Source organism: Lissotriton vulgaris, chromosome 6 (assembly GCF_964263255.1).
Source record: "Lissotriton vulgaris chromosome 6, aLisVul1.2, whole genome shotgun sequence".
Taxonomy (NCBI): domain Eukaryota; kingdom Metazoa; phylum Chordata; class Amphibia; order Caudata; family Salamandridae; genus Lissotriton; species Lissotriton vulgaris.
In genome coordinates, this window is record NC_141694.1 from 1123484077 (window position 1) to 1123511123 (window position 27047).

A 27047-nucleotide genomic window follows, 5' to 3' on the forward strand; every position below is an offset into this window, starting at 1 on the left:
ATAGTGCAACGAGGCACATTTTTTTACACTGCTGGTGCGATGCGTCACTTTTCTGTGCGCACTCCTTATGACATTCCAGATGTGTCATATTTAATGTATGACGAATCATGTTGCAAGGAGTTACAGATACATCAGTATTTCTGACATATCTGTAAACATAAAAGTGGCGCGAGGCAGGCGCAAGATTTTGACGCAACAGCATCCTAAAAGTGACGCAGAGAAATCTCATAGATTTCAGTACGTCGTTATTACCAAGCTTTTTGCGGGGGAATGCCCCCTCTGCATACATTATACCTGACGCAGATATAATGTGGCGCAGAGTTTTAAAAAGTGACCCATGTACCTAGATGCGTCACTTTTTAAAAATAGCGTCAGGTATAATGCATGCAGAGGGGGTGTTCTCCCGCAAAAAGCTTTGTAATAGCGACGCAGTGAAATCTTTGAGATTTCACTGCGTCACTTTTAGGATGCTGTTGCGTCAAAATCTTGCGCCTGCTTTACAGCAGGTGTTAGACTGACGCAAGACCTTTCACATGGTGCTTTTTCCATGTGAAAGGACACATTACTGGAGTTGCGTCACTTTTGTGACGCACTCCAGCAATGCGTTACTTGGAATGTCATAAGGAGTGCGCACAGAAAAGTGACGCATCGCACCAGTGGTGTAAAAAAATGTGCCTTGTTGCGTTATATTTAAAAAGTGACGTATCTAGGTAGATGGGTCACTTTTTAAAATCAAGCGCCACATTATATCTGCGTGAGGTATAATGCATGCAGAGGGGGTGTTCCCCCGCAAAAAGCTTTGTAATAGCGACGCAGTGAAATGTTTGAGATTTCACTGCGTCACTTTTAGGATGCTGTTGCGTCCTTTAAATATAGTGCAACGAGGCACATTTTATTACACTGCTGGTGTGATGCGTCACTTTTCTGTGCGCACTCCTTATGACATTCCAGATGTGTCATATTTAATGTATGATGAATCATGTTGCAAGGAGTTACAGATACGTCAGTATTTCTGACATATCTGTAAACATGAAAGTGGCGCGAGGCAGGCGCAAGATTTTGACGCAACAGCATCCTAAAAGTGACGCAGAGAAATCTCATAGATTTCAGTACGTCGTTATTACGAAGCTTTTTGCGAGGGATTGCCCCCTCTGCATACATTATACCTGATGCAGATATAATGTGGCGCAGAGTTTTAAAAAGTGACCCATGTACCTAGATGCGTCACTTTTTAAAAGTAGCGTCAGGTATAATGCATGCAGAGGGGGTGTTCCCCTGCAAAAAGCTTGGTAATAATGACGCAGTGCGTCACTTTTAGGATGCTGTTGCGTCAAAATCTTGCGCCTGCTTCACAGCAAACCTTTCACATGGTGCTTTTTCCATGTGAAAGGACACATTACTGGAGTTGCGTCACTTTTGTGACGCACTCCAGCAATGCGTTACTTTTGTGTTTACAGATACGTCAGAAATACTGACATATCTGTAACTCCTTGCGAATTGATTAGTCATATATTAAATATGACATATCTGGAATGTCATAAGGAGTGCGTCCACAAAAGTGACGCATCGCTGTTTTCACGTAGCGATGCGTCACTTTTCAGAAATGAGGCCTCCAGTTTATTCACTGTGTCATAACTTTCTTTTCTAACACTCACCTTCTTTCATTCCTCCTACTTCACTTCCTTTCACCTCTCATACCTTTCTGTTCTTTCTTACTCATTCTCCTTTCAATTATCAATGCACTATATTTCACTTACTCTTCATTTTTTTAAGAATATAGCTCTTTGATGAGAATTGGAGGTAGTTCTGAAAAGAACTTTTGGTTTTCTTCTTTTAACTGAACAGGAACAAAAACAGGGAATGGAAACTGCTCAACAGGAGCAAAAAGAAAACAAAAAAATTAGGGGTGGGAAGGGCAGCGATGGTTCTCCAATGCTCGAACCATGAGCAGGACACTTTGCTCCCCATAGGTGAGGAGTTGATTGCAGTATCTGCATCTGAGGACCCCATGGTTAAATGCAGGTTGTATGTTTGCCACCTGCTCCTGCGATTGCTCTCTCCCAGAAGAAGTTGCTCCTCCGGTTGATGTAGAGGCCCCATCTCTGGGAACCTCTTGTGCCAGAGCCCTGACACTTTCCCGGGCAAAATTCTGGGGGTGCCTCCTCTCCACATGGCGAATCATGGTAAAGTTGCCAAAAGAGTACTTTTTTTGGGGGTTACCCCGTGACAGGACCTGTTTGCAGATCCTGCACTCCACTTTTGGTGCATTCACCTTTTTCTGGTCTGCTGGAAACTTAAAAAATTTCCAGATGAAATGCTCTTTGACCTTCAGCTGAGGAGGCTCTTCATCAATGAATTCAGGCTCATCTTCACTGCTGGATGGTCTGGCAGCCATGATTATCCAAGAAATATGCAAGAGCAAAAAGGCAGGTCTTTCAGTCACAAAAGTGAAAGAAGAAGTGAAGGAAATGGGTGGGGATTTCATTCATTGTAAAAAAAAACTGTTAGCAACCAATGAAAAGTGTTATTTTAGGGTCACATGACCCGACGCGTTTACGCTACGCGCTCCGGAGCACTTCCGGTGCGTTTACGCAGCGCGATCGTAGGCGCTTCCGGGGCGCAAACGTGGCGCGATCGTAGGCACTTTTGCGTGCGTTTACGCGCCGCGAACGTAGGCGCTTCCGAGGGCACTTACGTTGCGCGCCGAAGTGACGTCATCAAACTTTTACAGATATGCATAATCATTTTCCTTATTAAAAAAAACTAATTTTATTTGTATGGTACGAAATGTTTTGCATTATTATTAACTTTTCATTCATATTTTTTTTCACGAACGACAGTAGCGCTCTGGGTGCGCTTTCAGATGAGCTCACGGAAAAGCTTACCGGAGAGCTTAGCTGAAAGCTTCCCGGAGCGCGCACCCAGAGCGCAAAAGAAAAAAATTATATAAAAAAAATGAATACTTTAAAAAAAACAGCAAATTGTAAAAAAAAAAAAAAGGTTAGAAACTCGATATACAAAGGAATTAGCATTTAAAAAACCTATGAAATTCACTGAAAAAACCATAGGTTTCACACCAGTTATAGTTAGGAATTAGCATTTAAAAAACCTATTAAATTCAATGAAAAAACCATAGGTTTCACACCAGTTATAGTTAGCTGGAAATTTTACTGATATAAAACCATTGAAATTCCCACGTTATAGTTAGATGGACTCACTATAACTTGCGCGTGCAATGCACTGCTGATGACGTCACATATTACATCACTCATGACATGGTCAGTGACATCACTCATGACATCACTGATGACACCATCCAGTGAATGTGTGTCTTTCTGAAAAATAAATTTGTTTTATATATGTATTTGTAAAGGTCGATGGAAGAATAAATGTTTAAATAAGTGTGTAAATGGATGTTTTTTTTAAAAAAAAAATGGTTGTTTAACTGGCTTATTAAGTGTATCTTAGTGAATACATATATTAGCGAGTATTGTTTAAATATTTAAATGTTTGTATCAGTGTTTCTCTTTGTGTATAAGTGGCTGCAGGGGTTGGTGACTGACTCACTGTTTGTATGTGTTTTGAAGACAGCATATGTGCAGGACTGTATGGGTGGATGAGTGTGTATATGTGTGTGTTAGTGAGTGAATGACTGTCTCACTAGTGTCTTCATTAGTAACAACATATGTTTTAATCTAGAATATGTGAGTATTGATGTATATAAGAGAGTATAGTATATATAGTGAGAGATTGTAGGAGTTCCTGTTTGAATAAGTATGTGTTTCTATAAGTGATTGTTTAAGAGAGTAAGTATGTGTAAGTTTCCTTAGAAGTAAGGTGGTAGTGTGTGTATAAATGTATATGCAAATAAATGGATGTTCAATAGTTTATTTGCATGTGTGAGTATGTGTGTGAGTAACTTTAGGATGACAGCTGATGTGTAACAGGATGTATAGGTGTATCACTACATATGATGAGTGACTATATATATGAGTGACTATATAGAACTGTTGGTGAATGAGTGGATGTGTATATAGATGGTGGAATTACTGAATTGGTTGTTGTTACTGGTTTGGGTATCTCCATTTTTTTGAAAATGTTTGTTTCTATTTTTGAATATGTGTTTCAAGCGTTACATTACACTGAAATTAGGTCTGTCACTCTGTCACAAGGATGGTGTCATCAGTGATGTCATGAGTGATGTCACTGACCATGTCATGAGTGATGTAATATGTGACGTCATCAGCAGTGCATTGCACGCGCAAGTTATAGTGAGTCCATCTAACTATAACGTGGGAATTTCAATGGTTTTATATCAGTAAAATTTCCAGCTAACTATAACTGGTGTGAAACCTATGTTTTTTTCATTGAATTATATATATATATATATATATATATATATATATATATATATATATATATATATATATATATATATATATATATATATATATATATATATATATATATATATATATATATTCACAACCGTGCTTCAGGAGCAGTATGCAGCTTCCGCCCTGCCGCAAAAAACTCTCGGACACGGACCTTTAAGTTAGTGCTGGTATTTATTTTTCTGTAGCATCATTATGCCACAAGACGTTTCGCCTCCGTGGAGCCTTGCTCACATATATATACTCGATTGTAAGGCTGTATTCCATAACATCGGACAGCATATTCAAGCTTGATAGAGTATGGTTACCTTTTAAAACATATGTTAAGAAGGAAGGAGAACAATGCCAGAGAATGTTAATATTTCCCCAACTGAGGGAATTGTCGATATCAGAAAGTGATGAGGATAATGGTAATACTGCACTATGGGAATAAGATAGAATTGTCTGGCAGTTATAAATTAATTATGTATATATGCTTAATTTACCAGGACGTACTACATTTTGTAAGTGCTGAATGATGCTCGCTTATGGTCTTATTGTATTAATACCAGAAGGCTAATTTGATCTGCACTGAATTTTTAGCCTAAATAAAGTGTTTAAAAAATATTTAGTCTGATGATACAACTGATCCTTAGTGTTAGGTTAGTGTCACCTCATTGAAAATCTACAGTTGCTGTTGTCTAATCTGAAAAGAAGCTTTATGGTGAAAAGTGCATCTTTTCATTTAAGTGATTTTCCAAATACAAACAGAGCATGGGATACAACTAAAAGCATAATCATGGTTTAGAATATATTGTTTGCCAGCTTGAAAATACTCCCCTAAAATTAAAGTAAATTGGATAGCATAAAAATTCATTTTATAATCAAATTCCAAAAGTCAGAATTAAGGCACATCTAATTTCAAAACGTTATCAAGAAGCCTGACTCGAGTTACTATTCCTTCCCACATTGTGGCGCAAGAAATACCGCAGGTATCTACTGTCTTAGGCTTTCATAGGCCACTTTAAGTATGTCGGGTCTGGTGGCTTTGAGGACTAATGCGTCCCCTTTTGGGGCCTGTGTTCAACCTCATGGTCACAGGTTCAAATCCTGGTGGGTCCACTCAGCCTTCTATCCATCTGAGTTCGATAAAATGAGTACCGTTGGGTAACAATAAACATCTGTTATTCATCGCCTTGATACCGTTGGGTGGTATGTGGGCTTTACAAATACACGTGTTATAACATAACATTTCAACCCATAAAGCAGCCCCTTTAAAAAACAGTTTCTGGGGCTTTGTATAAGGTTTTAGATGGAGAGGCTTACACTTTTGCTGAGTGTGACAGCTCCATATTTGGTACTGTTAAACAGGAACTGTGATTTAAGTAAAGTTCCATTCCAAACAGGAATCCCCCTTATAGGAACCACAACAGCGAAGTTAATTTTCCAAATTATGATTTGGCTCACTTCCCACTATTTCTAAACTTGTAAATAATGCAATAGTGCTAACAAATAGTTGTTTTTTGTTTCGAAGTTGTGGAACAGAAAGTTCAAAATAGCAATACTTGTATTTGGTTTTACCTCCCATTTAGGATTTATACACTTTCTTCTGAATATCTAGATGGAAATGATTTATAGTTCCTGCCAAAGGTCATATGTAGATGCAGAAGACAAGAAACAACAATGCTGACCACTGAGGGACTTTATAGCAGTGAACCCAGCAAGTACATGGTCAGTGAGCCAATGCTCAGTCCGCATGGGCAGTGGATAGCAGCAACAGAAGAGAGCTTTGGGCTAAAGCCACCACAGCGAGCATGACAGTAGCACCATCTAGAATCTAGCTTTCTCCTTTTCCCAGACTGTTACAAAAGATAATCATGGTTCATTTTTGGAAGTTGATGATAGCATGGCTTCAAACACAACAAAGAAAAAGAGAAAAGTACTGGCAGGATGCACCCACAATGAAGCCCCATGGAGTAATCCTTGCACTATGTTTCCAGAGTTGCCCGTGTTGTCACCATGACCTCTATTGTGATAGGTGTTCCAACCATGTTAATTATATGCTCTAACTTCGATAAAGAAGAGATACATCATACCCTAGGTTCTTTTTTGGACAGCTGAAAAAGATACTAGGTGCCTGGAGGCACATGCATTACAAATATACATCCATTTTTTCATGGAGTGTGTTTTCTTTATGAAGTTCCTTTTTTGGACATCTAAAATAGTTACCTTACTAGGTGCCTGGAGGTAAATATACATCCATCTTTTCACGGGGTGTGTTTAATATCAAGATATTTGTAAAAATGAGTTTTCCCTATCTTGCCTCTTTTCAGACAACGCTTTTTTCACTCTACAATTGTACTTAACTTCAACATGAGCTCCTCAGTGGGTAACAAGGAATTACTTGAGGAAATGGTCTGTATGATGGGGCTACTCTGAACAGTAAAGAAAATGTTATGTTAAAAAGATGTATTTAGTGCACACAATTGCCCGGAGGTATCAAGGCTCCAGTCCAAAGGAGAGATCGTGAAAAAGGTATTCCTTAGGAAACAACCATATTTTTAGGTCCTACAGCTTTTAGATCCTGCAGTTTTTAGATGCCTTTCGCAATATATTCAGGAATGTGCCTTAAAAGGCAAAAGTCTTCGGTGTTCCCGCTAGCAGGGCTGAAGGATCATAACACAGAGGAATTGCCCAATTTAGGATTGAGATGGAAGACGGGCCACTTCTGGTATCTGGGAATTACAGGTAGCACACGGGGAATGACAAATGCTTCAACTCAATATGAACAAGGTACTTGAGTCCCTGAATTTTTCAGTAGTATTCTGGAACACTCTGCCGCTGCCCTTATTGGGCAGAATAGCGTGGAAAAAATTGTGGCACTGCCTCGATGCCTTTATGCCCTGCAAAACTCGCTGTGCAATATCCCCATATCGGTATTTAGACAATTGAAACCTTTTCTGGGCGGTGGAAACATAGCAGAGTAGCACCGCAGGTTCGCTCGAAGTGTTATGAGCAGAGGGGCTGGAGGCACCCCGGTTGGACCTATACTATCATGCAGCACACTTCAACAGGCGTCACGGTGGAGATAACTGGGAGATGCGCCTACTCAGCGGCCAAGTGCAGCCAGAGAACCTACCTATTATATTGATGGAGGGGGCAGGTGCAAGTACAAATCTGCCATACGTCGTTAAACAAACAGCATTCATATGGCAAATGTTCATGGAACAGATGCTCGGGCACGTACCATTTCACCAGGAGTATAAATATCCGGTAATTGGCCCAGTGCGTAAAATGGCTGAGAATATGTCCTTCCAGGCTTGGCGGGAGGGCGAATGCCTGGTCTTGACGGATTTGTAAGTAAACGGCACCTTTCTCACATTTGAACAGGCACGTAAGGGGTTTGACATAGGGCAGGTGCAGTATATACAATATGCAGGCTTGATGGAGCTGGTCAGGGTTACATGGCCTATGTATCCTAAAATGCCTCAGGTGTGGATGTGGTGGTAGCAGGCGCAGGTTGGTTTCACTGCTTTATAAAGCTATGAGGGCAGACTCGAGGTCTCAAGCCTTTAAGGCATGGTATGCTTGGAACGAGGATTTACAGTCACTATTGCCAGAAAAAATCTGGGCTAGGGCATGTAAATTATTGCCTAAAACTGTTGCATTACAACTTCCTGCAGTGAGTGTAGTTAACCCCTGTGAGGCTTCATCAATTATATCTGACCCGTCCCCATGAATGTCCTAGATGTAACAGGGCCCAAACATGGTTTCTGCATCTAGAATGGGATTGTTCGGAGGTGCAGCAGTATTGGATTATTGTGGTTGCAAAGGTACGCGAGGGGGTGGGTATCCAAATGTTGGTTACACCAGAGCATTGCCTCTTGTGGCTGACACCAAAACCCAAGAAACAAAATAATGGCTTATAAATTGCTACAATTAGCCTTGGTACTGGCTAAAAGTATGGTAGCTATTTGCTGGATCAGCACCCTACCCCCAACATTAGAGTGCTGAATAAGGGATGTGGGGAATGGTCTCTTGCAGCATAATTTCACATGAAAGCATGTAGAAAGGATGAAAAGCTAGATGTGGACATTGCACTCTGGAGGGAATTATGCAGGGAGCTTTTTAACTCAATGGGAAATGGAAATAGCCAGAATGACACCTCTGATAGTACTAGCGAAATGGAAATATAAGAACTGTGTTATATTGCTGTAATCATGTACGATGTTCCGTTCATACATGTTCAATGTACTTACTTCCACATTTTCTTCTAGATAAACATGCATGATTGATATGTCAGTGGACTCTACTACCAAATGGAAATAACTGGAGGGTGATATGTTTAAAGCTGTGTACAACTGCTCAATTGTTGTCGTTTAAAATTGAATAAATAAAGTATTTAAAAAAAAGGAATTCAAAGTGCTATACATTACCATATCTTTATGTAGGATTTGCTAAAATAGGCTGTATAAATCGAACCTCAAAGATTGTATTTTGTGATACTCACCTGGACAATCTAATATTATATATGCATATAGATTCTTATGTAATTATGAATTTGAACGATTGAACTAAAGTATCTGTTTTTGCAGGATTTACTAAAATATGAAAATAAATTAAAATTAAATTGATTTATAAAGCTCTGTGACCCTTACAATTTGGCTTGCTCTAGTTAGCTTTTCAGGAGTAGGATTGCAGAGCACACATTTTTGTTTAAGTTCATGATGTGTTTTGTGTCTTTTTGCTGACCAAAAGACAGTGAAATACCTATGAGGGAATTGCCTGGAATAAGATTTTCTGGAATTGAAGCAGTACTGGATTCCTAGATGGGGAAAAAAGTTGATGAAGCACATCATCTTATTTGGCCGACGAATGGGAAACGCTAGCAGGATTCTAATTAGGGACCTCCAGTATTATGCAGGTTGGATTTGGGACAAACAATGCAACATTGGGCCATACGATTTAAAGTATTTTCAATAAGTGATTTGTCTTCAGATGGGCTACCTTTACCCACATATGTGTGGACTGATCATTTTGCGGTTCCTCTTCACCTAGTCTTCTCCATTTCCAATCTTACTAAGAAGGGGACCACCTCTTTTACTCCTAGGAGAAATCTCAGAAATCTCACCAACGACGCTTTTGCTCCTTTCGTCCCTACTTCTGAGGTTCTCTCCCTAAAAGACTCTGATGAGGCAGCACAAACTCTGCATGACTCCATCTTGAATGCTGTGGAACAACTTGCCCCTGCATCCCTGCGATATGTAGCCCGGAGGAAACCATCAGCTCCATGGTTCTCGGACCATCTTAGACTATTAAGACAGGGCTGCAGAAGCAGTGAAAGGAGGTGGAGGAAATCCTGGGATCCTGCGGATAGGGAGGCTCATAAGTCTGCCTTACGGGAGTATAAGCAAAAAGTGATATTGGAGAAGCAGGAATACTTTTCCAATCTCACTAGTTCACTCACTTCTTCCAGGGAGCTTTTTAAAATCGCGGATTCACTATGCTCCCTTCAACTTCCAGACCCCGTAGTTAGCTCCCAATGTCTGTGTGATGATATTGCAGACTTTTTTCATAAGAAAATCTTTGACATTCATACTTCTCTAGAAGTACAACGTCTCTCCCTGACTGAAAATAATCTCCCAGGTATAACCCTTTTGGAATCACTGGATACAGCCCCTTCCAGCTCTCTTTCTGACTTTCCTCCTTTGTCTCTGGAGGGGTTGAATCTTCTTTTAGATAAGACCAAATCCTCCTCCCCACTTGACCCACTGCCTCTTAAAAAGCTAAAGGAGTGTAGGAACAGTCTCCTTCCCCCGCTACTTGAGGTGATGAACTAGGCAATTGCCCAAGGCACTTTTCCATTAGTCTGGAAGAAGGCCATCGTGAAGCCGCTTCTCAAGAAGCCTTCACTTGACCCAGGTCAATTGAAAAATTTTCGACCCATTTCCTTGCTCCCTGCACCTGCTAAAATCTTAGAAGCACACTTGAATTGCCACCTATCGTCCTTCCTCGAAGCTTCAGAGTACCTGGACATTACCCAGCATGGATTCCGAAAACATCACAGCACAGAATCTGCCCTCACCTATGTAGTCGATAACATCCGACGCAAGGTTGATGCTGGACAAACAACTATTCTGGTGCTACTGGACCTCACGGCCGAATTCGACACCTTGTCTCCTGCCATCTTAACATCTCGGCTTAGGGAGGCAGGTGTCTCTGGTCCAGCCCTGAGTCTCCTTAACTCCTTTCTCCTAGATAGGGAACAGAGAGTGATGCTCGGCAACCACCTCTCCCCAGCAAAGTCTTTGCAATGTGGGGTGCCTCAGGGGTCGGCATTAAGTCCGACCCTATTCAACATCTACGTGGCCCCCCTTGCTAGACTTGTGAGATCGCTGGGGATGGAGGTGGTATCATACGCCGACGACACCCAGATTATGATTTCACTCACCCGGTCCTCTGTCATAACATCTGCCTCTTGCTTCAGGACCTGTATGCAACATGTTGCAGATTGGATGGTCACCAACTCCCTGAAGCTAAATGGCGACAAGACTGAGGTTCTGGTTTTTGGGAAGGACCAAGATATCTGGTCGAGTGAGTGGTGGCCTTCCTCTCTTGGAACTTGCCCCACTCCCTCACAATCCGCCAAAAATCTGGGTGTGGTGTTCGATACATCACTCTCGATGTCTCTACAGGTGAGTCGGACTGTCGCGACCTGCTGGGGCGTGATCAGGACTCTCAACAGAATTCGCAGCTACCTGTCCCCTCAAGCACGCAAGCAGATTGCAGTCGCCCTTGTTGGTTCCAGGTTAGACTACTGCAACTCTCTCTACATGGAAACCAACAAGGGCCTCATACATCGACTGCAAGTAGTGCAGAACGCTGCTGCACGCTTTGTCCTGGATCTTCCCAGGTCTTCCTCTGCTACTGCTGCGAGGAGAGACCTTCACTGGCTGCCTATCCAGCACAGAATTTATTTTAAAATTCTGTGCCTGACCTATAGAGCTCTCGAGGACGGACCCAAAGATGCGATCAGCTCCCTACTTACTCGCTATCACCCTCCAAGGTGTCTGCGCTCCTCGGGACAACTCCAACTTGTCATCCCTCGCTTTAAGCTCACCAGGTGGGGAGCCAGGGCCTTCTCCGTCGTTGCCCCACAGCTTTGGAACATCCTGCCGATGGAGATGAAGACGCTACCTTCTTTGGTGCTGTTTAAAAAGGCCCTAAAAACATGGTGCTTCTCTAGAGCCTATACAGGTTGAGTTGCAGAGTTCTTTGTTATGAGCTGGATTTGGAATTAGGCGCCTTGATGCCCACTGGGCTAAGTCTGCGCACGATAAGATCCCTTTATTATTATTATTATTATTATGTCCAAACAAATACCAACCAAAGGCTGAGCAGAAGGTCCATAATGAAGTGGTTCAAAGGGGGTTTACTTTCTGCAGTAATGAGCCTTTTACAAGGTCCCTCACAATGAAGTGGCATATCCTAAGTCTGAGGCCTTCAACTTCATATCTTGCATCTTCCATACAAAATATCTGTTGCCTGTTATAATGGCACATTGGTTTGTAGCCAATGGTTTATCACAGGACTCACCATTTATGAAGTCTTGTACCCAAACTCTTGGCCTCTTTTGCGACCACCTCTAAATGTTCAAATAATTCATTTGTAAGCTCCTTGTTACGTTATAAATCCCTTTTGTAAAATCATGCGGTCAATGGAATCATTTCCATAAACATTTTATTTCTTAAGGGAAAAAGATACAACATTTGAACAAGCCTGGCTGCCTTACAGAGTCACCTGTGACACAAGAAATCACAATGGATGCAACTTAAAATACTCACAGCTCATCTAGACAGTCAGTAGGCTGTTTCAGCCGATGTCCCTGAAGTAGGTAGTCATACATTTCATGGTTTTGCACACCAGGGTATGGCGTCATCCCTCTGGTTATAATCTCCCACATTGTAACTCCGAATGCCCACTGTAAACAATGAAGCAGGGGGTGGTTAGAAAACAATCTGCTACGGGTAACCCATTTTTAAGTGATCCTCAACAATTGAGGACAACCCGTTCCCCAGAATCTTACAGAAGCTATTTCTATCCACATCGCCTGTTGTAGGCATAAAGTTCAATTGGCACCCTTAGTAGAAAGCAGCATTACCACATTACCCTATAAATGAATTTTTGGCTTTATTTTCAATGCCGTATTACAAACATGGTACTTTAACCGCATCGCTGCTGCGGTGATTTTTGCGCTGTGCTGCAAATTACCATTTTGCTGTTGTCATGACGAGCTCAGCTCGTCATCAGCACACGACACCCGTGGGTGATGACGAGCTGAGCTCGTCATCAGCATCGAAAGGGTTAATAAACATGACATTATGACAACAGACTTTGCTAGCAATTCTCAACATATTAGAGAAAACAACGAGGTTACAATTCTACCAAGAGGCCCTACTTTGATCCCAGTGCAAAACCGTATTTGCACAGAGCGTGGAATTATAAATTAGGTGAAAAACACTTCTCACTTTTCAGTTTTCTCCAAGGACATCTTATCAGGTCAAACATGTTGAAACTTATGGGGAGGGGAATGTTTGGTATATTCCAATACATGAGAAATGTGGTGCAGAACACAGCTGTTTTGCATGCAATTCCTCATTTTGGAAATACTACGAATAGGAGGCATATACTGGATTCAGTACATATCTCACTGTGGGGTAATGATATTTACTGGGTGTGGTAAATACCCCATGTCGTTCCAGCCCATTTGTAATCTGGTTGTAGAAATAATTGATACAATGGCACACAATGCTTTACATCAGTAAATCTGTCACCATATTGGGTTTTGACTTAAAGCTCCCAGCACACTCCTGGTAAACTCTCTGTAACACCATATGTTAGGTCAGTTGAATGCACTCATTCATGAAGAACAGCTAGTTCCAGGAGTCCTAGGAAAGGGTTCAGCTCCCTTTGTAGCTGCAAACTGAGTTAAAATAATGCTGCAATAACAGCTGCATGCCACACCACAGACCCATGCAACTTACTGCTCTGTTCGATGTATCGATGGAATTACTTTTTTCAGGAACAAAAACTGTTTTCAACATCTACAGAAATGTTTACCCTTTTCAAATTTGTAGACGTTTTAGTAGCCATTTGACATAATTGTATAGCATGGTCGAGATATGGTCCAATGACCAATGAAAGCCCAAACCACCATTTTGTGCCATGTGTTTTTTATTACCTGTGTGATCCCCTTAGGAATCACTCAGCAGCCCTGATTGGATTTCCATTCAAAAGTTGAAGTGCTTCAGCTTTCAAGAGGTCAGCATCCCGAATTGTAGAAATTACTTTACTTTATATTTATATGGAGAGTTTTCACACTGATTTTGCGAAAACTTTTATTCTTATCATGGATTTATTTTTTCTTCACAAAGGGACATTGCCGGTTTACATCTAATAACAGTTAATTACTACTAGCTGCTTTACACAACTCAGAGTTCTGAGTAACCTTCATTAAAATAATCTGTTTCGTTTGCTGAGGATCAAACATAAAAGCTGCCAGCTTTACTGTTCTGTCCTCGATGACATGCAATACAAAGTACTCCGTTCACACATGCAGGCTTCTGTGCAGCAGTACATCCAACAAACAGCCTCACTGCAAATCAGTGTTCAGTGATATCACCAGAAGAGGAATTCTTATTGGCCGTGTGGAGAGAACCAATGACGTTTTTGACACACAAAGGTCTATAATTTCTCCCAAGCGGAGTATGCATTCTAAGAGTGCTAATGAACATGTGACAATAGTAACCCTAGGAATAAGATACCACAAATGCCAACTAAGTTGACTACAATACCTTTGACTCGCCCAGGATATCAATAGTCCTCTTTACATACCACATCACTTTTGACTGTGTAGATGCGATCTGCCAGGCTTTCAATGGCGATCCATTTCACAGGCATCTTCGCTATCCGTCCCTGCCGGTAATAGTCCCCACTGTAAATCTTCTTAGACAAGCCGAAATCTGCCACGCAGACGGTCATGTCATCTCGTAACCTGCCAATTGTAAGGAAAAAAGGACTTTGGTCAAACATTTCTGTACTCTAAAACATCTGAAAACTCATCATATCGAACATTCGAAGATCTACAACAGCATTGGTAGATCCATATTCTTAGAAGTCATAGTGTATTTTAAATGTTATATATATCACTAAATATGCCTAACATTCTTTTTTTCTTTTAATTCAACCGTTAATTGGACACACACAACTACATTACTTAAATTTAGCAGTTGATGATTAACTACAGACACAAAGATTTTGGATATAAAGGAGGTAGGGATATTGTTCTATAATTTCACATGTCCAGGGGGTCTGCCGTGAGTTTTTTAAGAAGGGGTTTGATGCATGCTGCGTTCCATGTAAGTGGAATGGTGGCTGACTGTAAGGAAAGGTTGCATAGATCTCCGATTGTATTAAGCAAAATAGGCAATCACATGATGGGGACAAGGTCTGACAGGGGACCAGTTTTATTGCATTTATTCAGGCCAGTATTTGATCCTCTGTAACGGGATTGAAAAATTCAAGGGTGGAAGACTGAGACTTCTTGATATTCCTCAGTCATAGGTATTGTTTTATTTGCGAAAGAATTGTAGCTATCGTTATTTTTTTGTTCAATGTGTACAGTAAGATTATCGCAAAGTGATTGAGAAGTGGATATTATAGGATTGCGCTGTTGGGCTTGTGAGTTACTGAAGGGTTTTAAAGAGCTCTTTAGAAGAGTTTGTTGCAGAATTGATTATCTCAGCTATGTGAGTTCTTCTAACAACTTTGTGATGATCTGCCAATCACTTCAAGATAAAGATTGATAAAATCTATAGTTCCTTCAACCTATAAATTGAACTTAGTGCGGAGTCATATACGTATAAAGATTCCACGTCTTGCGTCTTCGAAACATTTGAGGCAATTACGGTGGATAATGTCCACACATCACTGGTTCATCAAAATTCTGGCTCTTCTTCAGACGTGGCTCCACCGTTTATTATTACATGCTATGGCCGCTGCCCTAGCGGCCCTCATTGCTGAAGTATGTAATCACTCGTTAATCACAGCCACAAATTACAGGCCGATCTCTCTTCTCCCTCTGTTTTCAAAATTATTGGATGCCGCAGTCAATCAGCTAACTCAGTGTTTAGAAGTGAATAATGCGCTTTACTCTTCTCAGTCAGGCTTCCCTGCCAATCAGGTTCCCAGGGCCTGTGTTCTTTGCCAAAACTGTACCTTGTACCCCCAATTGGCACCAGTCTGGCCACATGTCAGTCCCTTGCAAAGGGTACCATGAGTACCAAGGGCACTGTGGCCAGGGAAGGCCTCTAAGGGATGTAGCACTTATTGTGCCACCCTTTGAGGCCCTGTACCTTTACACACATGTACAGCCATGGCAGGCTGCGTGTTATGGCGCAGAACAAAGTGAAGAGTTGATATTGCACACATCCCTGTGTGCCATGCCTACAACCCACTGACCTGGCATAGTTCAGCCACCCCTCTAGCTGGGTGCACTATACCAATGGGGAGGGTACATGTGCATGAGCTCTTTACTCCTACAGTGTCTAGACCAATTCTTAGACATTATAAGTGCAGTTACGCCATTAAGAGTGTATGGTGGTGGGAGGCTGTCATTACAAACTCCACAGCACCATAATGGCTTACTGAAAACTGGGAACTTTGGTATCAAACTTCTCAGCACATTAAACCCACACTGATGCCAGTGTAGGATTAAATGATAAATGCACTCAGAGGACATCTTAGAGATGAACCCTAAAAAACGACCATCCTCTGTTGGGTTCCCTGGCTGTTGCACACGAGCCTGTCACTACGAGACATGTTTCTGGACCCTTGGGGTGGGAGCCTTTGCTCCGTGAGCCAAGAAAAGGAACAGTTACTTACCAGTAGGAGTAGTTTTGCAGCTTAAAGAATTTTCTGGATTCATATGCTGTGCATTATTCCGCCATCTAGTGGTTGGGTCCGAAATAATCCTAGTTTGTTTTTGTCGTTTTTTTCCCTTGTTTTTAGGCGCTGTCAACCACCATTTGGTGCCAGGTTCGTCCCCTGTGTGTTGTCAAACGGTGCCCTGGAGGTCGTAGTGCGTAGTAGCCATCTTCAGGTTCTTTTTTCTGTGTGTTTTCTTAGTTCGATGTCCTGTCAATGGTTGTTTAGATAATTACGCTAAAGCACTTCCCCACCTGTCTGTTTCTCTCGCAGGGGAGGTCGGGTGGGTCGCATGTGAATCCAGAAAATTCTTCAAGCTGCAAAACTGTGCGTCCTTATTCCTTTGTATATCCACACAGTAATGTTTTGTGAACGTGTGTGGTCATACCCTTGTAGCTGCTGCACATATAGTGCCTATGGGCAAATTGGCCATAAATGGTAGGGTTGCTCTCTTCTTTCTTGTGAAGTGAACTGTTGGCTGTGTTGCCAATTCCTTAATAGTGGTGGCATAGCATATTTGGATAGCTTGGACTATCCATCTTGAGATTGTTGCCTTTTGACAGGCAATACAGTGTTGGTGTGTGCGTAAGCCACAAACAACTGTTTGGATTTTCGTCTCTGTTCTGTTTTTTGTAAGTAGTAAAGTAGTGCCCTCCTTACATTCAGGGTATGGAGGCTTCTTTCTCCCTTAGTCTTTGGGTTTTTGAAGAAGACCGGGAGGAGGATATTTTAGTCTAAGAGGTATTTGGATACCACCTTTGGTAGGAACTGTGGGTTTGTCTTTATAATTACCTTGTCCTTATGTATTTGCATGTATGGTTCCTGTATGGTTAATGCTTGTAACTCACTTACTCTCTGTACGGATGTTATAACAATGAGAAGGGCTGTCTTTAAGGCGATGCGCTTGAGTTCTGCATTATGCATGGGCTCAAATGGTTTTGTCATTAGTTGATCCTAAGCCAAGCGTGTCTTCTCAGGGAGGGGCCTGTGCACATTTGACTGCTGGCAGTGTCTGCTGCATTTAGTGCAGATTTAAGGCATGTGTTTGCAATGTTTCAACCTTCTTGGACAATAGATTTTCCTCTCTTTTTGTCCTCCTCAGGGAACTTGTTGATAAGCTCCTCTATGTCGCCCCACTGCTGGTGCCCGTATCTGTTCAGGAGGGCGTTGGAGTTAGCAATGCGCCACAGTGTCTCTGCTTCTTTCTCCATCTTTCTTCATGCCATATCCATTCTCTTGCTTTCCTTTTCTGTTGGGGGTCCAGTGTTAGAGAGTGCATTAGAGAGTGTTAGAGAGTGCATTAGCTCTTCTTCTGACCTTGGTGACTATGATGGAGTCCGGCACAGTGTTGTCCTGAATATATTTAGGGTCCTTGGAGGAGGCCTTGTATTTTTTCTCGACCCTTAGTGTCACCCCCTTGCTTGAGGCTGGTTCCTTAAAGGCTTCCTTGTCCTGGTCTAGAATGCTTGGTAACATTGGCTAGTACTGTGTTCCCTTGTTGGCAGGGACAAGTGTTTCCAGCAGGAAGTAAATGTCTCCTTTTCCCTCTTCAATGGGTACCCCGAAAGTGTCCGCTGCCCTTTTCACCAGCTGGTTGTAGAGGGCTATATAATTTAGTGGTGATGCCTTCGATGGATAGCAGCATATTTCCTCTTCAGTACTTTCGGTGTCGAGGTCATTCCATGTGTCCTCGAAATTTTCAGAGCCTTCCACCTCTTCTGGAGCGTCTCTGTAGTCCATGGCATCTTCTCTATGAGGTTCGAGGGTTGGCGGGGATTTGATGATGTCCTCCTCTTCTCCTTCAGCGTCTTCCGCTTCTTCGGTGTCAACGTTTTCTGGATCGGTGACAGGGACTTTTGGGATGACTCTCTTAGTTAAACAGTTGTACTGACGTCATTGGTTCCAGCGTAGGCCATGTGGTGATGAAGAAAGCTCCCTACATGGTGGATATGTTACGCAAGTAAGTTCTATTGCTTCCGGTTTCCACAAACAAAATAGTATTTGTTGGGTTTCTTCCAACCATTACTCCCGCCCCAGGCAGTGCTGGGCCACTAGAGCAGTGATTAAGTATGTTGATGGCTAAGTGGCCACGAGGGCTTCATGACTGTCATGGCAGTCCATCCAGCTCTGACAGCAGTCAGACAACCGGGGAAATGCCCGAGTGGCAGAACAACGAGCCTGGTCCGACAAGCTTTGATTGCTAAGTTGTGACAGAGAGGAATGTAATATCCATTGTGTTGACTAGTATGCCTTTCACTCACATGCATTCATCTGCACAAGCAAAATAAAATGATCCTCAGAAAACAAAATGGTCTTTCGAATCTGCAATTCTAGTAAACAGAAGTCAATGAAACATTGAAGCCAGTCTTACTAAATTCTAAGTTTGTTATAAACCCACAAATGTTGCATTTTACATAAAAGGAAAACGGTGCCAACTCAAAGAAGTCCGTTCACCTCGTCCATTTACCATCTTCATTTTTTAATCCCTTTGATTAGGGACCTAGCTATCAATAGTGCTGTGACCCCAGGGCGAGGGGTTTTGCACCGCAATTATTCCTTTCGCTACCTAACAGCCTTACTAGAGGCACAGGGACCAATTTTTCATGAATGAGTAAGAGCCCATAGCGCCTACCTTAAATGACTGTACATTAATCTTTGTATAAATGTTGCCTTTTTACATGTTCAATATATTGCACCTAATGCATGGAAGCCATGCATGGAAGCTGCCATGCTCTACAAATCAACAGATCCCAAATACAATACTGCCTGCCTGGACCAAATAAATAAAACATTCCAGTGAACAAAACTGGTTGGAACTCTGTAAAACAGTGTGCTCTCTTTTTATTTAAAAATACTATTTATAAAATTAAGCTTTATTAGCATGGAAGCGTATGCATTCCTTGTTGAAAAGGCAGTGTTCTGTTCCTTCCCCTTTGCTGTGTACAACAAATCAGAGTTGAAGTAGCGAACAACGATCAAATGTCAATTTTAATCTCTCCTTCAGATATCCTTCCTTCATAGAATTAATAAAAACTGGATGCAGAAAATTAAGATCTATATTTTCAGCAAGTCTTAAATCAAAATAAATACAGGAAATCTGTGGCCTTTGTCTACGCACATTACAAGAACGGATTACAGACATGAAGCAAGCAACCTTTTATGTTAAAAACCAAAGCATGGTTTGCAAGAAAACAAACTTCAGATCCAAAGACAATGGAAACCAGGACAATGTCAAATCGAAAGTGTCAGCAATTCCAAATTGTCAAAATCCCCTGCCACCCCACGCCCCTCCAACATCCCCAAAATAAACTTCACTTTTCAATGAAACATCATTTGGCTCCAAAGCAATAGAAACTCTGAAAGCTTCCTACTTCTGTTCGAAGCTCAGCGCTCAGTTCCTGTCCTCTACAGTGGCTGCTTTCGGCTGATCTTTTATTTGCTGTTTATTTTGTATTCAAAGGTATTGACAGTATTTTCCAAAATAGCATGAAGATTGGTCGGATTACGATTTGACTTAAAAAGCAAACAGGAGACCGTCAGGGAATGATACACTGGATCTGCCATCACCAAAGTTATATCAAAAGTACAGTGCAATCTTGACGTGGGTAAAGATAGGATGGGAGAGGGTCACAGAGGGGTCAATCAAAAAGGCCAATGGTCAACATAGGCGATCAACCTTACCGAGATGTAAAAGTAAGATGTTTAAGTGCAGACATTATAAAACGTGTGAGAGGGCCCTTTGCCTTCAGTTTGCAAACTATAGGGAAATCCCAGCCTCACCCTGTTCCATTTACATACAGAGAAAACAGGGGACAACAAGGCTTGATGGATCAATCAAATCTGACTTTTGCTAAATCAAGATTTACTGGGACATTACATGAGTGCCCCTGCCACTTCTTACCTGTCTTCATAGGAGCCGACATTGCTGGAACTGGAAAGAATTTACTGCAGGGAACCATAAATTGCAGGAAAGGGGGTGGCGCCCACCACTGCACGGAAATGGTAGAAATTAAATACTGAATTTGACTTCACAGAAGATGAAGCACTCGATTCCTAGGGTAGTTAGTGATTTATGAGATTCAGAAAGACTGCAATTAATTTGTAAAAAAATAAGTACCCGGGTTCTCGTCAGGAGGCAGATTGCGCCAACCCATTTCTCCCGCTAGCACCGCCTAAAACAGAACCAACTACTAACTATGACAGTGGGGAGAGGATCTGGCTTACGGCCAAAGCTGCTGACTTCAGAGCTGTAGAACCAGGTTTGAGTCTCGGCGTCGGCTCAACATCCTGTGATTTTGGGCAAATCACTTAATCCCCATAAATCAATGTGTCCTTAACTGGTGCTCCTAAAAAGTGGCAGTGTTGATGATTAAGTGCCGGTGCTGAGCACCAGAAACCACAGGCTCAAATTAAGCACTGCAGAAAGGAAAGCTGGAGATCAAACTTTCTGTGGGACAAATATACAACTCACATGCAGTTCCGCGCAGCCAGGTCCCTGTGCAGAAAGTTTCTACTGCTGAGGTAATCCATTCCGAGAGCAATATCCACCATAAACTTCAACAGGGTCTGCAGAGGGACATACTGAAAAGAAAGCGAGAGGCACAGAAAATATGAATCAGTGAAGTCAAACAGAACCACACTTCATAGAGCATGGCCATCCCTCAAGTACTTCACACATCATTAAACCACAAAGACAGTCACCTCTGGACCAGTATGGAGCCTGGAGCACAGCAGGAAGCTGTGTAGGTCTCCATACTTCATGAACGGCAGCACCACCATGGGCTTCGGGGTCTGTCTGGAACTCGCCTCGAGGCAAACCCCTAGAAAGAAAAAAACAGACATGAAAGCTGCATACGGATGCACTATATTTTTGGGGGATATTTCATAACATCAACTGTGTTGACAAATCATCAGTATTACAGTCACTGTAAACCTAATAACTCTTGGCGCATTCCACATATGTTATTGCCCTAAAGGATATACAGAGTATGTAGTACAAATTGAGCACATATTACATAGTGTTCACATAAAATGAAAATAAGATTTCTATTAAAATACTGCAAATAAAATGTTCTCACCTAGTTCTAAGTAGGATAGACACTCAAAACAAGACTAATTGATTACTGACCTGCACCACACAATCGACTGTTAATACATTTTTTCGATAAGGCTAGGACTTAAAAGAATGACAAAGTATCTTACTCATTAAGTGTGTAAAGAATAATGCAACAACAGGATTTGTGAACCATACAGTTTTCTGATCCTCAATTAAGCTGTTTTCTTACACAATTGATTATGACATGTATTTTTTAAAAATGGTGCTAAACTTGTATTTTTATCCTGATGTGGTTTCCTTTAATAATTAATTTTGTATTGCTGTATTTTCACTTTTATGGTTAGCAAACAAAACCGAAATAAAGTTTTATTGATTGATTGATTATGACATTCTATTAAATTTGAATAATGATTCACAGTTGTCGGTCCATTAGTTCAACATCCACATTTTTTTGAAAGATGTGTTAAAACATTGTACTTCAACAATTTTCTTACATCTGAATCTCATTCTATAGTAAGAAGGGAAATGTCGAATCACTGCTATTTTTACAAAAGGCAAGCTAAAAATAGTCAACAGCACTTATTCAGTTTGCCAGATTCCCACATCCACCAAACTCCACAAACCCCTCTAGTTTTCCAGCTGCTGATGTTCCAAGTTCTAATTGTACAATATCTCTTGGGGTTTCGGCCTTATCTTAAATATAACTCAATTTGGTGCATTTAGTATGATCCATGGGATTGTTTTACTATTGTAGAACAAAATGGCATGATAAAACAAATGTCTAATACCAGAAAAGGAGACTGTGCATCATATTTTGGTAAATGAGCCATATCCCCTGGTTGGCACTAGTGTGTTTGTTTGAAATCCCCACTGACCAGATGAGGGTCTGAAGATCCACCCTAGTAACTGTGGACATGCATGGGGACATAGGTTATGGGAGTAGGGGTGCCAAAAAAAGCATGCTGGAGTTTCAAAGGTGAATGAGAATTAAAAAAACCTTTACATTTTGTTTTTATCTTGTCACATTTACGATGCGTTCAAAGACAGAGGTCAAATGTCAGGCTGTCTTTTGACAAATTGCTGCTTATTCTTTTCCCATGGACTTTGGTGCTTTTCCTTTCTCTGACTGAAAAGTGAGAGGTCTTTATAAAGTGTATTATTTGACTATTGTTTATGGTAAAGGAAAGGTAGGATGCCAATTAAAAAAAAATCAAAATACAAAAAAAAGAAACACCTATAAATGAAATGTACTAATATTTAAAAATATAAACACAAATAAAGCACATTTTTGTGATGGGATCAAAACTAATCAAGACACTTTACTTCGAGATGCACAAAATGACAATTATTCCCTGAAGCAAAATTTCCGCACATTATATTTTATGCGCTATATAACTTTACTAGTAAAATTGAATGTCTGTGCAAAGTTAGTGCCTATTAAAATGGAAAAGCTGGTGTCCGTAAATGACAGTACGCTACCCAGGACCAGAACGAGAACCTAAACCAGCCATGGCAATTTTGAAGGACCAGCCCCCCTGCTGCTTTTGTTACTGGGGGCCAATATAGTAGCCCCTCTGGAAAACCAGACACCAATGAAAACAAAAACGGCCCCCACCACTGCAAAATCTGCCCCCACCCTTCCAGCCTCCTGGGAAACACCCGATGCCTGTTATGGCCCTGGCGCTACCACACCATGCTTTAATAATATGATTCTTACAGTGTGTTGCAAAATAGACCACCAACTACATATTTCACCCTTGCCACTCGTTTGATAAATGGGTGTGGCTCTTTTGCTACACTTGGTATTTGAGTGACACTTGGATTTGTCAGAATCCCTATGAGTTTGGTGAAGTAACATTGATGGAAATTGTTCCAGCATCACTGCCTCGGGACTCAACACACCAATCACATCAGAGCACAGGAAGCACGTCACTAACATGTTCATCACAAGCACTGTCTTGTTCTAGGCAATATAAAAAGTGGCCAAAGAAGCTTTCTGACAGAGGATCACCTTACCACCAGTACCAGGAATTGCTTTATTTGTGGTGTATTTCTCCGTGGAAATTAGGGAATATTCTAATGTGGCTCTAAAATGACTCATACCCTATTAAATGATTTGGTCTTTGAACAAATTATCATAAAAACGCATCAGCTACTACAATGCATTATCCTAACAGCTCACGTTAAATACATTTACTTTTGCTGTGACTGTGTTGTTCGATAGCAGGAAAAACTGAAGCCCTCTGAATGTTTTTTGTATGAAAGAACATGGAAGACCCAAAATGCAAAGCCTACCAGCATTTAAAATGCAAGTAGCAAACACCTAGAAGTCAGAAGGATCTCTGGTACACAAAGCGATGCATTCAGCCCGAACAGCACTCGTCTTCAGAGCACAAGGACTTATTTGTTCCCTAACACGAAGACTGGCTCATGATTAGCACTTGATCTTATAACACTGAATCATAAACGTTGTCAGTAACATTCTTTACCAGAACGCACAAGAAAAACTCAAAAATGTATTGTTTAGTTTTTAAACATCTGATGTTTCATATGTTGCCAACAAGTGCTTATTTGTTTAATTTATGTCAGAACCCCTTTCAGAGAGCCACAGCAAGCAGTTGTTACTGGGATTAACCGTAGGGGTTGAGGCCTTTTACTCCTGATATCCTGGGGCTAGACATCGGGCTAGACCTGGTGCCAGACCGACTATGGATCCTGAGCAGCTGGCCCAAGTATCTGTATTTGAGTCTCAGTAGTAACATGGTTGCAAAAGTCCTATTCTCCCTCAGGGGGAGGTGGATACATGCAAGTGAATCTGGGATCTCAACTCAAAACGTGCGCAACAACAGCAATAAGGAAAATGCTACTTACAAGTATGCATCTATTCTTGGCATGTAGAGCTGCAGTGTTGCACACTTTTGCATAGATCGCCATCTGGTGTTGGGCACGGATGTTTTCATGTTTTTGTCTTCGAAGAAGTGTTGTAGTCACAAGATTGGTGACTCCTCCTTCGGGCGATAGTGCGCATGAGCTTCGGCTCAATCGTTAGATTGTCTTTGCTACTAGGCTTAGATGGAGTAGTGAGAAATATGAAGATGTCCATGTATGATGTATCTAAGTAAGATAATACTGGAACAGATAGAGGTACCCGGGGAGGTGGGTGGGCGTGTACAACTCTGCAGCTCTACATGCCAAGAACAGATGCATACTGGTAAGTAGCATTTTCCGTTCGAGGCATATGAGCTGCATATCTTACATTTTTGCATAGACTATGCAGCAATTACCTCTTTAGTGGTGGCTACCTGTATCTGTTGCAGTAGTTTGAAATAGTGTTTTAAGTACAGCCAGGCCCACTCTAGCTTGTTGTTTTGCTTGCACATCTACACAATAGTGTTTTGTGAAGGTATATGGTGTAGCCCAAGTTTATGCTTTGCATATGTCATCTAGGGGAATTTTTCCTACGAATGCTATAGTAGACCCTAGTTTGCGTGTAGAATGAGCTCTGTGTGGTTACGAGTGTTTGGCTTTGATGTAGCATATTTGTATTCATTTTACAATCCACCTAGCAATTCATGTACTGGATACAGGATCACCTTTATGAGGTGGGGAGAAAGCCACAAAAAGTTGTTTGGTTTTCCTAAAGAATTTTGTTCTTTCAATGTAGTAGAGTATTGCTCTTTTAACATCTAAGGTGTGTAGAGCTCTTTCTACCCCTGAGTCTGGTTGAGGAAAAAATACTGGGAGTTCAACAGACTGGTTTAGATGGAAGGCAGATACTACTTTCGGTAAAAATTGAGGATTGGTTCTAGAACCACTTTGTTATAACTTATCTGTGAAAATGGTTCTTCGATGGTTAATGCCTGGAGTTCACTTACTCTCCTGAGAGATGTGTTAGCAACCAAAAAGGCTACTTTCAAAGTGAGAAACCGTAGTTCACATTTGTGGAGAGGTTCAAAAGGAGGACCCATTAGTCTTGTAAGGACTAGATTAAGGTTCCACACTGGAGAGGGTGAAGCTCTTTGTGGAATTATTCTTTTAAGTCCTTCCATATGGCTTTGATAGCGGGGACTCTAAACAAAGACAAGTGTTGTCTATTTTGTAGGTAGGCTGCTATGGTTGCTAGATGCAACCTAATAGTTGTATACACTAGGTTAAATTGTTGCAGATGCAAGAGAGAACAGATGATGTTCTGAATGGAAGCATCTAGTGGGTTGAGGTTGTTGTGCATGCAATAAATGTAGACCCGCTTCCATTTTGCCGCATAGCATGCCCTTGTTGTCGGGCGTCTAGCCTCTTCATAATGTTCATACAGTCTGGCGAGAGATTAAGATACCCAAACTCTAAGATTTCAGGAGCCAGATTGCAAATGTTGAGTTGATTGGGATCTGTGTGTCTTATTGCTCCATGGTTCTGAGTAAGAAGTTTGGATGAGAGATGTAGCTTTTGATGTGGTACTACTGACAGTTCCAATAGAGTTGTGAACCATTGTTGTCTTGCCCATGTTGTAGCAACTAGGATCATTGGGAGGGAATGTTGTATGAGTTTCTTCATCACTACCGGAATGAGTGGGAGAGGAGGAAAAGCGTAAGCAAATTTGTCTGACCAATTCATCCATAGCGCATTGCCTTTGGACAATGGGTGTGGATACCTGGACACGAAGTTTGGGCATTTTGCGTTTAGGTGTGTGGCAAACAGATCTATTTTTGGATGTTCCACATGTGAAAGAATGGAAGAAGAACTTGAGGATGAAGTTCCCATTCGTGGATCTGTTGTGCATGACGGCTAAGCAGATCCGCTGTTTGATTGTGTACCCTTGATAGATGTTCTGCCAGAAGGTATATTTTTCCCGGAATGGCGCATCTCCATATGCTTTGAGCTAGGTGTGATAGCTGTAGGGAGTGTCCCCCCTTCTTGCTTGTGTATGTAATACATTACTGTCATGTTGTCTGTATGAATCAGGACAGCTTGGACTAGAAGGTGCAGTTGAAAAGATTTCAACGCTAGGAAGGTTTTTAACAATTCCAGGTTGTTGATGTGAAATTGTTTTTGTTTGGGGGTCCGGATACGTTGAATGGTATGGATTTGAAGATGAGCTCCCCAGCTGGTGACCGATGCATCTGTTGTTAGCACTATCTGTGGGACTGGCTCGAGGAACGACCACCCTTTGGGAAAGTTCTGTGTGTTCCATCATTGCAGAGAGCGATGGGCGCGGTCATCCACCAACACCAGATCTGTTAGCTGACCTTGAGCCTGGTTCCACGGACATGCTAGGCACTCTTGTGAGTGGACGCATTTGTAGTCTTGCATGAGGAACGAGAAAGATGCAAGAGGCCATCATCCCCATGAACACTCACGCTGGTAGTGAGTGCTGTGGCTGAAAATTTTGAGCTAGTGTTTGTATAGCTGTTATCCTGACTTGGTTGGGATATGCTAGGGCTGTTGAAGCATTTAGTGTGGCTCCTAGATATGGTTGTATTGTGGACGGTTGGAGATGGGATTTGTCCAGATTTACTGTGAATCCCAGGCGTTGAAGCAGTTGTATTGTACTGAGTGTGTGTTGAACACAGCTGTTGTGGTATTTTGATTTTATTAGCCAGTCTTCCAAATAAGGAAAGACATGAATTTGCTGTCTT

The 27047-nt window shown here is 41.6% G+C and overlaps 1 protein-coding gene across 5 annotated transcripts in view; it reads right to left on the minus strand.

Annotated features, from left to right (window-relative positions):
* MERTK (MER proto-oncogene, tyrosine kinase) overlaps window positions 1–27047 on the minus strand; it is a 366926-nt gene that overhangs the window by 21936 nt on the left and 317943 nt on the right. For all 5 annotated transcript variants that reach the window (XM_086927212.1, XM_086927213.1, XM_086927211.1 and 2 more), the window contains 4 exons: window positions 21060–21178; window positions 20830–20939; window positions 14268–14427; window positions 12218–12354 (listed from right to left, as the gene is read on the minus strand). In XM_086927212.1, coding sequence (XP_086783338.1) covers window positions 12218–12354; window positions 14268–14427; window positions 20830–20939; window positions 21060–21178 — 526 coding nt within the window. The remainder of the gene's footprint in view (window positions 1–12217; window positions 12355–14267; window positions 14428–20829; window positions 20940–21059; window positions 21179–27047) is intronic.